A 17,106-nucleotide genomic window follows, 5' to 3' on the forward strand; every position below is an offset into this window, starting at 1 on the left:
TGTCAACACTACCTTAAAATGATTTCTTATGTTTTTAATTGTATTTGCTGGCGACTTGTGAAAACGTTTCGAAATGACACCCCTTCTCTTTCAAGAAATCTCTCCAACCTCATCTAGGTGACTACTTAGTAGAAATTGATGCATTAAATTGTAAGGAATAGTGGTGAAATTATACAAATATTGTAGTTTAATGTACAGGCTAAATAATAAATGAAAAGTCTGTAAAATATTGTATGCCCAAAGCATATTTTATTAAGCAATATAATGAAGTCTAAGAAAAATGTCAAACTCAACGAAGCATGAATCTCTTCAGTCCCTATAATTATACAGGCGTGCTTGGTAATTTTACGCTAACTGATATCGTATTATTAAAGCCGATAATGGTAGACACGTAAATAGCAAACATTTTGATTCATGCCAAAACGGGGAAAACAGTAAACCTAACTCCTTGGAGAAAGCTGAATTAGCTAAATCCAAAACTAGAAGCGCATAACATCACACAACATAAATTGATGATTATAATAAATCATAGACGTGATAGGTTACGGAATCTATTGCTTTTGAGATGTCTATTCATCCATTGTGCTGGAATAGTGGCCAGTCTGGTGTAAGAATATTTATAGCATCTGACTTTGCAAACGCCGTTAGGCTACAAACGAATCCACTGTCTCAACTTGCTGTCAAACGTCTCGAAGACACTTTATTGCATAGTACCCACTTTATTTCAGCTGACGTTTCAAGACCGCGCTAATAAAACAAGTCGAGATAGTTTTAACTTAACTGTTATTTTGAGAACACGCAAATATTTTAAAATAGGTAGTAATGCTTCACTACTACCATTCTTCTATAATTTAAGCGATTTTTAACCTTTGAAAATTGTAGTAAACTTTAGAATATTAAATTGGTTATCAGGAAAATTTCTATGAAGTCAAGCAGCTACTGTTACAAATTAGCAATACAGAAGTAGATAGGCGTTTTATCCTTGAAGGGGAGAGAGGGAAAAGGGGTGGAAGCTCCACTGGTAAAATTTAAGGCCGAGCTTACCGCCATATCGGGCACAAATTTCAGATTCCGGGCTGATATCAATATCAACTATCACTATCTACTTAGATAAACCTCATGTCACTTTGCACGACCCGGGGATCGAACCCGAGACCTCAGCACTACAGTCGTACCGTAATACAACTACGCCACCGAGACAGTCAGAGAATATAGATGAATAAAAATGCCCATGGTCAGTGCTATCCATACAACGTGTTCTGATTGTGTCTACGACAGACCAGTCCCGAATGCGTGGGTGTCACTCCAGTTCCACAACACGAACTAGAAAGCGAAAGTTGGTCATAAATACTCCGGATTTTGAACGGCACGCGGGCGACCCAGTTACTTGGTAACAGGGACTTCTTCCATTCGCAATATTGCCATTTGAAATACGTTCTGAATTTAGCAATCGATGCCTGTGAAATTTGGCAGAATTTTCAGTTAAAAACATTATTATTTTGGATTGGTTGAATGCACATGTAATAAACTAGCTTTTGCTTGAGACAATAATCCCGATTTTGTTTTTGTGGGATAAAAAGTAGCCTATAGGTTAGTAGAACTATGCAATCAAAATTAATATAGCTTTCTATTAGTGAAAGAAAAAATCAAAATCGGTTTAGTAGTTCTTGAAATTAACGCCTTCAAACAAAAAAAAACCTTCAACTTTATATATTAGTGTAGATACGAATTCATTATGAAAAGATTTAATTGCAGCACAAATTCCACAGAAGGAACGCACCCTAATATTTAGACGTAATATTCTTATCTCCGTTGCAATATTGATAAATTATTGTTGAAGCTTTTTGAATTTTGTCTCATCTTAGGTGGTATAATTAATTATACGAAATAATAAATGAATACTTAATAGTTTCCATAATACTGTATTTTCGTTTACAAAAAATATATTTCCTTTAAATCAACCAAGAACATCTTTCTTATAATATTATCGCTTTATAGTATACATAAATTCCTTGACTTTTATAAGCAACAAAACTTTCTCCATTTTCTCATCAATTCAGTTCGTGGGTGGAAGAAATCAAGGTGAGCCGGGCAGCACATTATCAAAAAAATCAATTAATCGAACCGGGATTTCCCTTTTTAAAGTGTCCAACATAATAATTTAAATATATTACCAATTAAAATTTCCATAATGATGCAACTTGAGTTAAATTGTCTACCAACTAATTGAAACGTGGGTCAATGAACTGAGTAAATGGCCGAGCCTCACAATAGGGTCTATCCGATGTATTGAGGTCCCGGCTTCGAATCATATTGACTGGCCTATACACAAGGGGCCAATTCACGGTGCCTCACTGTACGGCTAAAGTATTGTGTCAATGTGTACACCATTCAAACGATCTCTTGGAGACGTCGATACCTGGACGGATTTAGATTTATTATTTAGAGGTTTGTGGAACAAAATTTTAATGTCCCTTAGATTAATATATTATTAAAAATATTAAACAAATTAAGTAACATGTAACAATTGACTAGTTTTTTACCTTCTTTCCTATAATTTACCTTAACACGTTACAAGTAAAAATATTAGATATCTTATGAATCTTCATAAGATAATATTTCTCTTTAACAATAAAAATATTTCTCAACAAATATTTAAATACCTACTCGATTGAATATTTAATTCGAAATACATGGATAATAACATCATACAATTTTAAAATACATCTAAAATATAGTTTAAGTAAAAACTTCGAAACATAGGTGTCTCGATCCCCCGTACCGATCCCTTCAATCCGTCCTAGTCTAAATATGTAACTAACTGCCTACGAATATCGTATTCAACGTAAAGTTTATTCCTCTTACAAGGCTTATGATTTTATTCTCTTTTTGTTGGACAACGCCATTCGTCATGCCAGTGTCAGCTTTACTGACACTTTATAGTAATGTCGTCTTATTTACGATGTTATTCGTTGAAGCATGGATTTTGAAAGGATTTTTTAAATCATATGCATAGCGCTGCATAAATCATTTTATTTACAACGATACATCACGCACGCCTTTATCATCGGCGATCAGTTCTTCAGTCAGTCTTTGGAAGTTCAATACATCAAGTGAACGGCATCCAGCATCAAAGCAATAGCGAATTCGATATGACGCTTGTAGACTGATATTAGCCAAAATGGGATACAACTGCAATAAAACTGACAGTCAATGTTTTAAATATTCCGTGTGCATTAGCCCTTAGTACAGTGCGCTGTGAGATTGATATGCGATACAATCACGGCAGTATCATCGCTCTGACGTAATAAAGGCAGCCATCGTCTAAGCTTACGCAATGTCCTCTAGCTTTTATTGGGTCATATTTTCACGTAACTCAGTAGCAAAGATATTATTCTAGGAAACTAGATAGCACAATTAATAGATAATAAAACAATTAATAGTCTGTTTATTTTGTTTTAATCAAATGAAAAGTATTTCCGAAGAATTTACTCAGCAATTTTGTCCTTATACCTAATATTTCTAAAGTCTGCGATTCACATTGCCCTTACGTTTATATCTTCTGCAGATTTTCCTAAGTATTTTACTTCACAAATTGGACCAAACATTGACAACGAATTATAGACATAATAGATAAACAAAAGAATATTGTCAATTTTAATGATGTACAGGTCATTTAAATTGACAATATGTATGTCCATTCGTTTCCACAGTTCAATTACGCAATTCTTACGCCTCATTTAGACTATTAGCGAATAAATTGAATAATTCGTGCACCAATACGATTATAAATTATGAGTAACGAATGCACCCGAATATGCTCTTTACACACTCGTGTTCGTGACTATTCTTCTGTACTCACAAGTATCTAAATTGCTTACACAAACCCCATCATTAAAAACAAAAATGTATGAATCAAAAGATTATATTGTTTCATCACCCGCTTTCGAACCTACAATAAGCAAATAAATAATTAAAACCATTACCAGTTGCCACGCTCGTGATCGCCCTTAATTGAGCTCTTAACGTTGACAATAAGTAATACGTGCGATATGTATCGGGTTCAATTCCGGCCCACTTTCAAACCGATCGTTTTTCCCCTTTGATTGATGGGCGGGTGTTTGTTAATTGAGACGGTATCTCGGGTAAATGAACGTTTTACTTTGAAATGTCGTAATGCACCTTATTGAATAATATACTATAATTATTCAGCGACATTTTAACGCAAAGTAAATAAATTGCACCCGATTTGTAATTGCTGGAAATGTTACCGGACTGCTCGAACTAATAACTTAATTTCGTTATTGCATAAAGGTCAGTTGTAATTGTTATGAATTATTCGATTAATAACTGTAATTAATAAATCCTTAAAAAAATATTGCGATGCGTTTTTCCTTCTACATACCATTTGTTTTGCAAGGATAAACCTGATGATTTCGCTACACCTGTTCGTCGCTACAATTACGCAAGTCTGCATAGTTGTGTCAAAGTACCCAAAAGTATAATATGGGAAACGCAAAAGAAAATAGCTGTATGTTTTTTGATGCTAAACCTAATTCTTGTTACTGATCGTAATCCGTAAGAGTTTTAGCTACACTCAAAATTAAATATCACAAGACTATCAAATCTCGGTGACTACAAAATCACCACTCCAGTTCATAGCACATTATTTCATTTACTTTGTGTGCTATTTACACACACGTGTGTATGGATTCTGTCGAAGCATAATGCATGCCTTATCTGACCGCAGTCGCAGGTAACACGAGAGCCATGATAACATTCCGCGTGTGACAGTATGAAAATAGAGCGTGCTGTACGGTCATATTTGTGAATGTAGATGCGTCAGTCTGTGTGTCAATTTCTTGATTGGTCACCAAGATATTTCATGGCATCTCATGGGCCAACGAGGCGTTTAAGTTACAGAATGATTTCTACCTTCACGCGAGTCTTAGACATACAAATAAAACTATTTTTACGGCTTTTATCGCGGTTTTTTATATTATAATTTTCTCGCGACGTTTCAGACCTCAGTCGGCCCCGTGACCATGTTAAAATAGTTTATTTCCACGTTTAAGTCACGTTCTATGTTCTGAAGATCCCGGAACGTGATTAGTTGGACTACGAATTGGTTTTTCACCACGTATAACACTTCTAATTACCAATAAATCATATTCAAATATATTTAAGCTCATCATGAATGTTTCTCTTGTCAATAAAACCTTCGAGAATTCTTTTATCAAATCTTTTGTTAACAATTATGCAAAAGCGAAATGTTGCTTGTAATTATTTCTAATAATAGATTGTACTGAATGCCAGTCAATTACTCGTAATTATTCCTAAGATAATTGACATATCTTATTTAATTTCGATTGCATCATGGCAGAAAATAATTGGCATTATCTCATATTATCGAAATTCTCAATTGATGACTTTATTGCATTTGTCTATCTATGTTCTATTACTAGCATTGTCTAAGCCTACGACTTTCTATTACTTATAAAAAAACAATTGAACCTGCAATCTCTATACATGGAAAGTAACGTCGAATAGTCTAAAGACGGAAAAAAACAATTCCTACATGCTTATCTCCACTTCTGAAGTCGGCCCTACCAATTCATTAATAACAAAATTCACGACAATCCTTTAAACAGTTACGTCTTTTCGTCATAAAAATACTCTACAATCACACCACCAACATAACCATAAAAATACTGTATAATATGCATACGATATTGCATTTCCAAACTCATTGTGAAGGCACGATGACAGTTCGAATACAATTGCGACTAACAAGCGATTAACTTCGCAACATGTTGGACGTGACGTGTAATGCAAATGTACTTAGTTGTAGGTTAGTTCACTTTCCGTCTATTGCAACTATAGGAACCATATAACACATAAATACGCTAATGGATAAGTTGCAAACTTAAATTACATTTTACGTACGGTGTAAAGAATTTCTAGTTTATTTTATTACTGTACTAGCGACCCGCCCAGGCTTCGCACGGGTGCAATGCTGATACTAAATACACTACAGAAAAACTGTGAACGTTGTATATAAAAACATAGCGGCCCGCTCTGGCTTCGCACGGGTATAACAATAAAATAACAGTATTTCTCCACTATTTAATGGATGTTATTATACATATAAACCTTCCTCTTGAATCACTCTATTAAAAAAAACCGCATCAAAATCCGTAGCGTATTTTTAAAGATTTAAGCATACAAAGGGACATAGGGACAAAGAAAGCGACTTTGTTTTATACTATGTCACTACATAGTATAAAACAAAGACAGGTATATGACTATATACCTGTCTTTCCCAAACGCAGGTTTTGTTACAACGATTAGAACGAAAAATTTGTTACTTAAAAATAGTTACGAACTTAAATTACATTTATACATATTATAAAACTGAGTCCCCAAAAGCTGACTGTCTGTATGTTATCGATTTTCTCGAAATCTACTGAACGGATTTCTGTATGGTTTTACTAAAACATAGTGCAAATCTTAAAGAGGGTTTAGGTTAATGGTGCATTACGATTTTCACGGAGCGAAGATGCGGGCACAGCTGGTTTTAGATAAGAGTAAAATTATTTTTAATATTCATTGATTGTCTTGTAGCAATCAAGGCCTGGCATACTTAACTAAGATATTGAAATGATAAGAATGAATCCATTACTTAAAATAATTAAGACACTTTTTTAAACAAATATTAGAGAAAGATGCAGTCTAAGATGCTCATTCGTAAAGTTCGTAACAAATGCTGTCTAGTGACACCTTTTTGATAAATTATAATAAAATAAACTGCTTTAAACTGCAATAGAACAATCTTTTTTCTTAGATCTGAACAGACAATAAAACTGACATTCTAGGAATCATCACAAGAAGCTGTTTGTAAACGTTTTGCCGCTAATTCTAGTTACGCAATCATTTTACTCATGATTCACTGATGCCTACTGGCCAGTAACGTAGTAAGATCGCAACAAAAACCTAATAATATGAACTAGTCAATATTATAAAACATTATATAATTACCATATGACATAGTAAGTGTCTGTTGAGATTTTGTTGACGTAGGATACTTTTTGTCCGTACCAAGTTATGAATGCACCATAATTATTATTGTTTAAAAAAAATGTAGTCCGCTTGTAATATATGTATGTATATAATATAAGTACTAACGTAAGATATTCTGTAACTTGTAATATAAACAACAGTTATAGTATATTTTACGTTGAACGTTTCAACAAGCACAATTTTAAGATTTTATTCTTGGTATATTGCCCATTCCACAGTAAGTACAAAACACTTTTTAATTATTTCTAGATAGTATTTGTGTTATTTAAAAATAATTGTTTTGTTATATTTAAGTATCACGATTGTTTTGATACATTAAATGCTATGTTGAATTAAAATAGGCTGCATAATTAAAAGATACAAAATCATTTATGGTAACAGCCGCTGTAACTTGATTGTAGCGACCATGGTTACGAGTCGCGCGAAGGTCTTGCAGTATCCTCGACCACATCCTAATGTGCTTTGTTCATTAAAATTGTAAAAGGAAATTCATTATTAACAAGCACGTTTTATTTTTATTATTATCGAACTAAGTAATTGGTACTTAAACGCCATATAATAATGTAACAAACATCGATAAATCTTTTACTTCCTTTTGTCTAGTAGCACAATTTGATCTATGGCTATTGGACTTGAAGGTTTTGGACACGAATTCCAGGACAGGCAAAACTTAAAATTTTTAACGAAAGGATTCCCCATAATGTATTGATGTTAGACTGGAGTCCGTTCGTTAAACCAACACAAAAAAACCTGTTACACGTATTCAATAGTTTTGCACCACATTGATCTCATATTATTAGAAGGTCAGGGGGTAGTATACAATGTATTAAATTAAAGATTATCAAGATAATACTGATAAAAATAGTAGTGAATAAATACCAAAGACATTCTTTAAGATTTTAGTAAAATCAATTTATATATTCAGTTTAATGTATATGTTACATGCTCGTTGGATATAATATGACATTAACTAATAACTTCTTAAGTAGATAGTAATAAAGACTCGGAATTAAAATAAACATAATATGATAAGAAACATAACAAACTCATATAAGTTAACAGATATGGCAACTCGTAAAAACAATATGCTTACTATAATTGAATATTAACAACATTTATTTTCATAATATAACTAAATTGAAACTAAAAGAGTTATCAATAATTATAATAATCAATTACGAGGCAATAAATTAATAACAATAATATATGTAGGTAACAATAAGAAAACGAAATTTTAATTATAACAAAAGATAATTGCAGGAGAAGGCCACTGAACTTGAAGAACCGATAGCCCTTTAAATACAAGTCCCCTAAAGTGTATTTGAAGGTTAACGAAGTTTGAGACGTCATATGGAATGTTGAAAACTAATGACTGAATGAAAACCGTCCAAAATGAAACTGGAATTTATAATACAGATGATAAAGATGAATATACTTCTGGACAATCTTCAATAAGGTGTTATACTATATGAATCTATAAATAAAATACTAGCAGTACAAATAGCAAACATGATAAACAATATCATACCTGACAACGGTACTTCAATTAGATATCAGACGATCTGACCATCTGACCCGTCCGTCCGCTCGTATATTGATCTGGTCTGCATTAATATGGACGACACGACCCTAATTACATCTGATTACTGTGTGCAACGGCGCACACGTGCTCCGGTAAGAGCTGCTACTGTTTTGCATATTACAACTGATATATTTTGCGATAATTTTGTTTCGAAAAATCACGTTTAATATCGTGATATTGTATACCATTCACATTAACATCGAAATTTTGATCGTATACCTCTTAAAGAATTTAAATATCAAGCTTTCGATAAACATTTCGTAAACGAAGAAATTGTTCTAAAATGTCAATCGATTGTCATTAAGTTAATTGGATTTCAGATACCAACTTTAAAAGTAATCAACAAGGAACATAACCTTTAAAAAAACAAACAGTCCCACATACAACTTGGATTACGTGTACATTGCACAAACTATTCTGCAATAGCCCTACCGACATTCGTAAGGGACTGTAGCCTTAATTGCACCATAAATCCGAAAAGCGACTACTTTTATTGCAAGTAAATATAGTCATTTGGACCGTTGGCTCGGCACGCTCGGCGGAGGCTGATGCATATGGAACACCAAATATTAGTGTTCGTGTCGCATCTAACGGGAGTACGACCAACACACGAGCCATTTATAGCAACCAGCTTCACTCGGCCTCCTCTAATGATAATCTCGTTAATACAGCCGTCTTGGCTCGACGTGAATTCGCCGCAGATAGTGCTTTCATTGAATCGTTACGCTCCAACCACATCGGGAAAGGAAGCTGTATAAACGAGACCGACTGCTAAATGATCGATGAACCTGAGAAACCTTTCAGCAACTTCCCGGTCCGGCCAATTACTCCACATTCACACTTCCTTGTTTGGACAATGGCAACGGGCAGGACGTTCATTACTTACCCGTATCTCGACAATGGTGCCACAACTCGAAATGTAATAAAACAGGTTCCGCTTATTGTCAATAATATTAATCTGGCAAACTGTCCTAACACTCTAAATGTTCACTTACAACAATGTAACAGCGTGATTTGTATGTTTGGAGTAGGCAGTGTTGTTATCGATTGAATAAATGCGTGGTTCAATGAATTTGCCACTAAGGGTATTAGGCGTGTAAAATAATTTTGATCAAAAAGTTTAAATTGAAATCAGTCATCCATGACAATTTATTTACTCATTTAAAAAATGTTTATAATGTAAAAATCAATCGGGTTGCATGAGTCATCAACAAAAAGTAATCAAACATACCTCCCGAACAAAACACAATACAAAAAAGTTTCACCCAAAAAGTGCGTGTGCGAAAATGATTCAGTTTGGGTACCCGATAGGGAATCGGAACGGCTGGCTTCATTGCGGTCTGCAAATCCGGTGTGTATTACACCACATGGTGACGTTGGCAGCAACATTTACGAACGGAAACAATTCTTTTGCATTTAATTCGTATTTCATAAACGAAAATTGGTGACATATATCGGCAGTTTGAACCTTTCCATGAAACCATTAAGAGGCATCGAGGAAGCGGGAGCCGTCGGGTTCTAATAAAGGCTTGTTATGCAGAATTTTACTGGAGCATTGCACTACAGCGGTGTGCAGTCGGATAATTAAGGGTCGGCGACCCGTTCCAAGCACACAAAGGGAGCTAGTGCTAAAATTCTGCCTCCTACTGAACGCTGCACCGCTCCGGGAAGTGCGCAATTCAATTTCTACCAGCCGGGTTTATAATAGAACAATTTTCTTTCCACTTATCATTACTCAAAAATGATTACAGTAATATGTTTGAACGGACGCGGTTTCTAAAGTTTCTATCGTAATTTACTATTGTGCAAGTTAGTCACTCATTTTTATCTTGCTCTTAATATTTGTGACCTTCGGGAGGGAACAATGAACATTTTGTGCTCTTTGCCCAACACTTTTTAGCCTAGTCTTTGTAACGTTCGCGTTCATATGCAAACATATTCTATACGTAAGAGGACACATCCTATGTGTGTCTTGTCAATTTATGGCAAGCGCAAACAATAATATGGGTCACACTAACTTAGGTACAAATTATGGTCGTAATTGTTTTGTTTGATTTACTGCTTGTCGTCGTAGATATGAAAATTAGTACCTATTACTAAGCTATTTGTAGTTCGTAACACTGAATGAATGTTGTGTACTTAACAAATATACTATTCGCACTATGCCTATATGTTATATTTATGCACTGAGTCATGCACGGAATTAGATAGTGCTAAAATTTCCAAATTAAAATCTACATATAACAAACAACACGAATATGACAATCATACAGTAAAATATACAAACTCCGTAACAAAAATTATTACGAAGCCTTAAAGGCACAATAATGAAAAATGAATACCAGTAATGCACATTAAGAAAACAACCGAAGATACGAACAAAATACAAGGAAATACAGATAAAATAACTGATATATGGAAACATTCTCCACTTTTACTATTCTTGGTAGATGTCTAAGGATTGATAGTAGCGGGCACGGCGTGTCGCATAGTAAACGCATCGGCATTCAAGTGTCAGCCCATAGTATTGTCCAAAACGAGTCGGCCCCGTTCCCGAGACTCGCTTTTTGTTCAGATACGTGAGACTCTGCGGCGCGTCTTAACGAGCATCAAACCAGTTCCACATTTCATCACGTCATGCCAAATCTGGTAGTAAATACTTCGACACTCCATCTGTTCTCACGAGATTTTCCTCGTGGAGAAACACAATGTTCAAGAATTTCTCGTACATGGATACGACGATTAACCAACAGCAAATTCGACTAAAATTAAGATTCCTGAGGTAAATTGTCATTGCCGGACGCTCGTTACTGCCATCACATAATTATGGACTTTCACTTGGTCGTTAATGTGACCGATGCCATAGTAATTGGTTCCGAACAAGAAACTGCGACCGGCGAAATCATTCTCATTATAATACCATAGGTGGCATATAAAAAACAGTATCACCAGTTTCCTTTCACCTTCTCGGAACATAGCCCGCTAATTACAAAGTTCGACGGTCGCGAGTTACAATTGAACTGAGCTAGGTGCAATATTAAACTATTAATCGCACTATCGAGCTATAGTAGTTTTATGATCTTGAAAGAATTGCGGTCTTCATTATTCAAATTTTGATCTTTCAATACAAGATTAGCAGTGGCATCGACTCTACAATTATCAGATGTTACATCATCTGCCCCCCTAGTGAGTCAGCGTGAAGCGTTCGTCTGTTCTTATCGTGCATCAGACAGAAAATCAGCTCCATAATTGATTTAGATTCGGCGGTTTGTAAATGAACCATTAATATTAATATCGAATTAATTCGAAGTGGCTTTTAATGCAAAGTTTCTGATAGCAACAGAGTAAATAAGGAGGTCTAGACGAATTTCTAAACATAGCTTTGATAAAAATTCGTTTATCTCTTCTTTTAAATTAACGGAAATCTCAACGGATAATTTAACGGCCAAAAGATGACGCTTCACTTATTTAATTTATTGACTGATTTGCTGATGCTATAACCATTTTGGATAATTACTATTCATTACTAACAGGAAACAACATTTTTGTTAACAGATTAACCATTGTAAATGATATCCGATTGATTCTCGAACGCACTTCCGCAATATAAGTCGAGACATTTATTATTTTCCTTAATACATTATTACGGTACTCATTTTCACGTAGACAAGTTAAGTAAATAGTTAAAGCTTGTGGAACTGGTTAAAACGGAAACTTAAGAACGGCGATTTAATTAATCGCATCCTGCTTGTCGCAACCCACGTTAAACACGCACTCTTCTTTGGTTAAATTTAATGCAGCCTACATTATACCTGAGTATATTTTATTTATTAGGTATATCCTTATTGGCGTTAAGCGTTTAAAGATATGTTAACCCTTAGCACAAAATGTATTACTATTTTTATAGTTATGGATAAAGTCCAAAATGGAATTCACTTATCTATAATGGGCAACGCTAACATTAGATAAGACAAAAAACATTTTTCCCAATAAATCCATTTTATAAATCAAATCAAAAACCTAACAAACGCTTATGATGACCTAATGATGACTACTGTTGGTCAGTTGGCCACAGCGTGACCACAATAATTTTAAATATCGTTATAGAACTAAATTATATTTCAGTCCCTTGCAATAGTTTTAACGAACAACTAGAACCTTCTCTATACTCGTCAACGTATAACATCATGCGTTTAACAACTCAATATTTCCTTAAACGCCGCACACATAGATCAACATTAAACATGTAAGTGCGTAATAAATTCTTATTTCGAGCTGGAACGCGAGATCCTTAGCTTGCACAAATCCAGTTTCTAAATAGTTGCAGGTCAGCAGCCTTTCGAAGAAAAATACCGGGCCGGTTGCATTTGACCAAAAATGGTCTCGCCAACATTTTGCCGGGAATTTCTATATAACCTTTTTACATAAAAACTGTGATATTTCTACCATTATGTTGGCTATAAAAATGCATTATGAAATCTTTAATTGGTGAGATTAAGTGTATTTAGTGTTTAGTTCCTGGATCTTAGAGATTTATTTTTTATTTGCAACAGATAAGAAAATTATTATGATTAAAAAGTAGCTAAACAAGGGTACTTTCTCAATATAAATAAATTAAATCTGGTTTTCTCGAGCGTTACAAACGCATTATAATCTAGTCAATATTCAATATTCCACTGAGTTTCGACACATTATTTCAAACCACAACGATAGAACTAAGAACAGAGATTAGGCAGCTATTATTAGCGTTTGCAGTTACATTGTAATTGGAAAGTGTGTCATCTAGTAAATCTTGGTTATTTTATAACTTAGCCATAATTCGTCGCGTCGTTGTCCGTCTAGCAGTCTGACTAAGTGAAGTACAAATTACACAGTCCTCATTTAACTTACTGAACGTGTGGTTAGCCTCGACGATTCCGCAACTAGCGATGATCTTGGTTAAGTCGAGTGCTTAGAACTCAGTTTATCGATCTAAATTGAGACTTTACATACTATGTCGTAACTGCATGTTGTACTCTTGTATCCTCAATTTGGGTTTTGAATCATACGATACCGTTAGCATGCTTTAAAGAAAAGTTTTGTTCGTATTACTCATTTGGTATCAAGTTATTTGGTTATTTAGTAATCTTATCGTGAAAGTTTTCACAATATTGACAGCAATTACATTAAAAACGTTGTAATGGTTGATAAACAATCGATTACAATCGGTGCCCAAAGTAATACGCTACTCTGGCATATTGCAAATACAGGACGATACAAATACGTAATAATATAACAAAATTGACGTAAAAATATAAGGAAATACGATGTAAAAAATACATAACACAAAGTTGGCAAACCAGCAAATGGTATCTTGAGTGATTTCATTCATACCACAGAATGTCATTAAATAATACCCATATTTTTTAAATATAAAGCTCACTTGATACTCATAAAGCCACAGTTCTTAATAATTTAGTTCCCCTTACACAATATGATCAATTTCTCATAGCATACTAATATCCAAAGACTAATGCATAAAAATAAAAATCAATTCGAATATTAATACCGATTATCGAGCCCTTCAAACGCTACCAACTCGATTCGATCGCGTGCGCACATCACTACACGCGAACATTATCTAAATTCTAAAGGATACGCGCAGCTACCGATCGACCTTTGCCGTCGTGTCCGCGCATTATGCCGTGACTCCCGACAATTAGTTAGTGCCAAACCGTATCTAAATCTTGTCTGTTATTACGTCTCTGCGCCTAAGATCGATTCGGAGAACATTTCCATACTGGTTCGGACGCAGATGTCACGAGGAATGGCAGCGGCTATTTGTTGCTGTCATTGGCATTTCTCACCTATTTGAGGTATGAGGTTTGCCATATGGAGATTTTAATCACGATGTTATATGAAGGTAAGTTTAATTATTTCCTTTACACGTATTCCTGAACGTCATTGTTGTGGCACAAAATGTTCGCGTTACGATGTTGTCGGAAAATTACTACATATTGCGCTGATAGTTAAGTAAAGCTGTCGTTTAGTTGTGAGGATTATTAGCCTCTGAAATGTTGTATGACGAAAACACGTAAAATTATTTTGGCGACCGTAAAAAAGTTTATGTAAGTTTATTCGGCAGTAATATTATTAAGCAGTTGTTTTTTTTAACCTGACATAACAAATTGAGAATATTTGACTTTACCAGTAAGTGAATAATGGGATTATTGAAACAAAAATGCGAGATTTTTTATTTGCATTTGCACAGCGTCTTTGGCATATTAATTACGGGATTAAACTTAAAACATTTACATCGAATATTTATAAGGAACCCTACAAAATATCAAATCAAACTGGTCGGCCAATATCAGTGTGATTTTATTGACTTAGTATCAGATATGTGAAGCCGCGGTTAAGTCCAGGTGTTTTGTTACGATGACGTCACCGCATACATGTAAAGCACATCGGCCTGGAGTGGTTTTATCAAGATAATACGAACGGCTGAAGGTTTCACTACCACAAGCAATCGATGTGGGGGCACAAAAACAAATCGATCCAATCAATAGTCTAGTTATAACCAGTAGGAGGCCGAGTGGTCGACTCGGAGTGCTGCCTACGTATTATTGAAGCTTTGTATGATAAATTCGATTCCGTTCGGTTCATTATGCCAATGTAATTCGTTTATAGAACCTTTGTTACGAAAGAGAAACTGTATTCAAATTGCCAAACAATCTTAGTAATGGGTACGTTCGAGAGACTTGGATATCTTTCGTCAAACGTCCATTAAATCTCAAAAGCTATGAGTAACTACTTAAAATTCTATTAGACCGCCTCATAACCGAAGCAAGGGTAAAGAAGTCACCGTTTGTTATACAAACAGCAATGTTAACCACGTAAATACGGATTACGTATAGGTACCTATCTCGAATTGTTTACACCGCGTTATGTTTAATGCTGCTCTATGCAGTAACAGAGAAATACGAGTTTATGGAGAAACATAAACTATTCCTGAACATTGTTGTTATTGTTAACATTTGAAGCAAGTAAAACGCTCGGTTCCTCGTCGACCGGTAGCAATGAACTTGAAGGAGACATTCCGATATCGAACGAGATCGATAAACGACTGACAAAAAACATTTCGGGGATCAAAGACTCGTCCTTGTTTCACATTAGTCCTTTTGTAATTCCTGCGGGGAGGCTGCATTCCCTGGCGGCGCGCGGAGCCGCGGTGCGCCGGCCCCGAGCCCGTCGCCCGCGAAGGTGCACGGCGCACGGCGGCCTGCGCGGACCGTTGCGCTAACCGACCGCACCGTGTCTTTACCCGTAAACTACTCATTTATAACGCACATTTGTTTGACAAATGCATTTCGTTCTTTATCCAATACGACCCAAACGTTTGCAATGCGCGCGGCGCGTTATTACAATCAGTTACTCTGCTTATTACCAGACATGTATGAGGTTATAATTTCGAATTTTGAACGACTTTTCATTCAAAATTTAACAGTGATATAATGTTTGTCATTCTCAACACCGGGGTTTGTTTGTTTTCAACACAAACATAAGCAAATATTGTGTCGAGACCAAACGAATGTAGGGCACAAGATAAATAAACACTTCGCACTATCAGCGCAGATAAAATAACTGGATGTCTTACTAACCTGATGGCTCGGCGCAGTCACTCATAATCCAAGCTGCATTTTAACCTCAAAAAGCACCTTTAGCACATAAACAAAACACGAAGGTCACGGTTATGTCACGTTGCATAATATCACCAACTTTACATCAAGTCGAAAGGATTAAAAAATACACGATCGAGGATTACTGTTAATACTGTTATCATAAACACACGAATGCACAGTTCGTTGCACGTTTATTATTCAACAAACGACGCGAGTATCCATTCAAAACTCCATCAGATCGCATATTTGTTGTGTTCTCTATAGAAAACAAGCACCAATGAGGACTCGATGTCATAAGTTTTATGCAGTTTCCGATAAAACATGTCACAGCCGCGCTCTGCACTCCGTCTGACACGACGAATATGGCGGATGAATTTGAACTACGCTTGCGCGCGGCGCACACTCGAACGATGGAACCGGCCAGGTACAAAAACATGAGTGATACTTACGCCATCTCTGCAACCACCGCGGAACGTCTACATGAACTAACTGTAAATGAACACGCCAATCCATTGATAAGTTTTGTTCTGAATGTATAGATGGCAGTATCTACACAAAATGTTCTTGGCTCATAATTCGCGGGTAAATCAAAACCTTTATTTCTAAGAGCAAATAAATCTATTTTGTTTAGTATTAGCTACTAATGGACAACAAAAACATATGTCAAATAGAAAGGAATTTTATTACATTCTTTTCTTTTTATTTAATTTTCTGCACTGTACCATACTTACTGTACTGTAGTTCAATATATACGGACCTATGGGCGCCGCCAAGATTATCTTT

The 17,106-nt window shown here is 35.3% G+C and overlaps 1 protein-coding gene across 1 annotated transcript in view; it reads right to left on the minus strand.

Moving 5' to 3' along the window:
* Window positions 1-16,716, minus strand: part of LOC115449350 (rho GTPase-activating protein 21-B) — a 412,582-nt gene extending 395,866 nt beyond the window's left edge. Inside the window, exon 1 of the mRNA XM_037439479.1 lies at window positions 16,303-16,716. Within this exon, the coding sequence (XP_037295376.1) occupies window positions 16,303-16,327 (25 nt within the window). The 5' untranslated portion in view covers window positions 16,328-16,716. The remainder of the gene's footprint in view (window positions 1-16,302) is intronic.
* Between the last annotated feature and the right edge of the window lie 390 nt (window positions 16,717-17,106).

Source organism: Manduca sexta, chromosome 17 (genome assembly GCF_014839805.1).
Source record: "Manduca sexta isolate Smith_Timp_Sample1 chromosome 17, JHU_Msex_v1.0, whole genome shotgun sequence".
NCBI lineage: Eukaryota > Metazoa > Arthropoda > Insecta > Lepidoptera > Sphingidae > Manduca > Manduca sexta.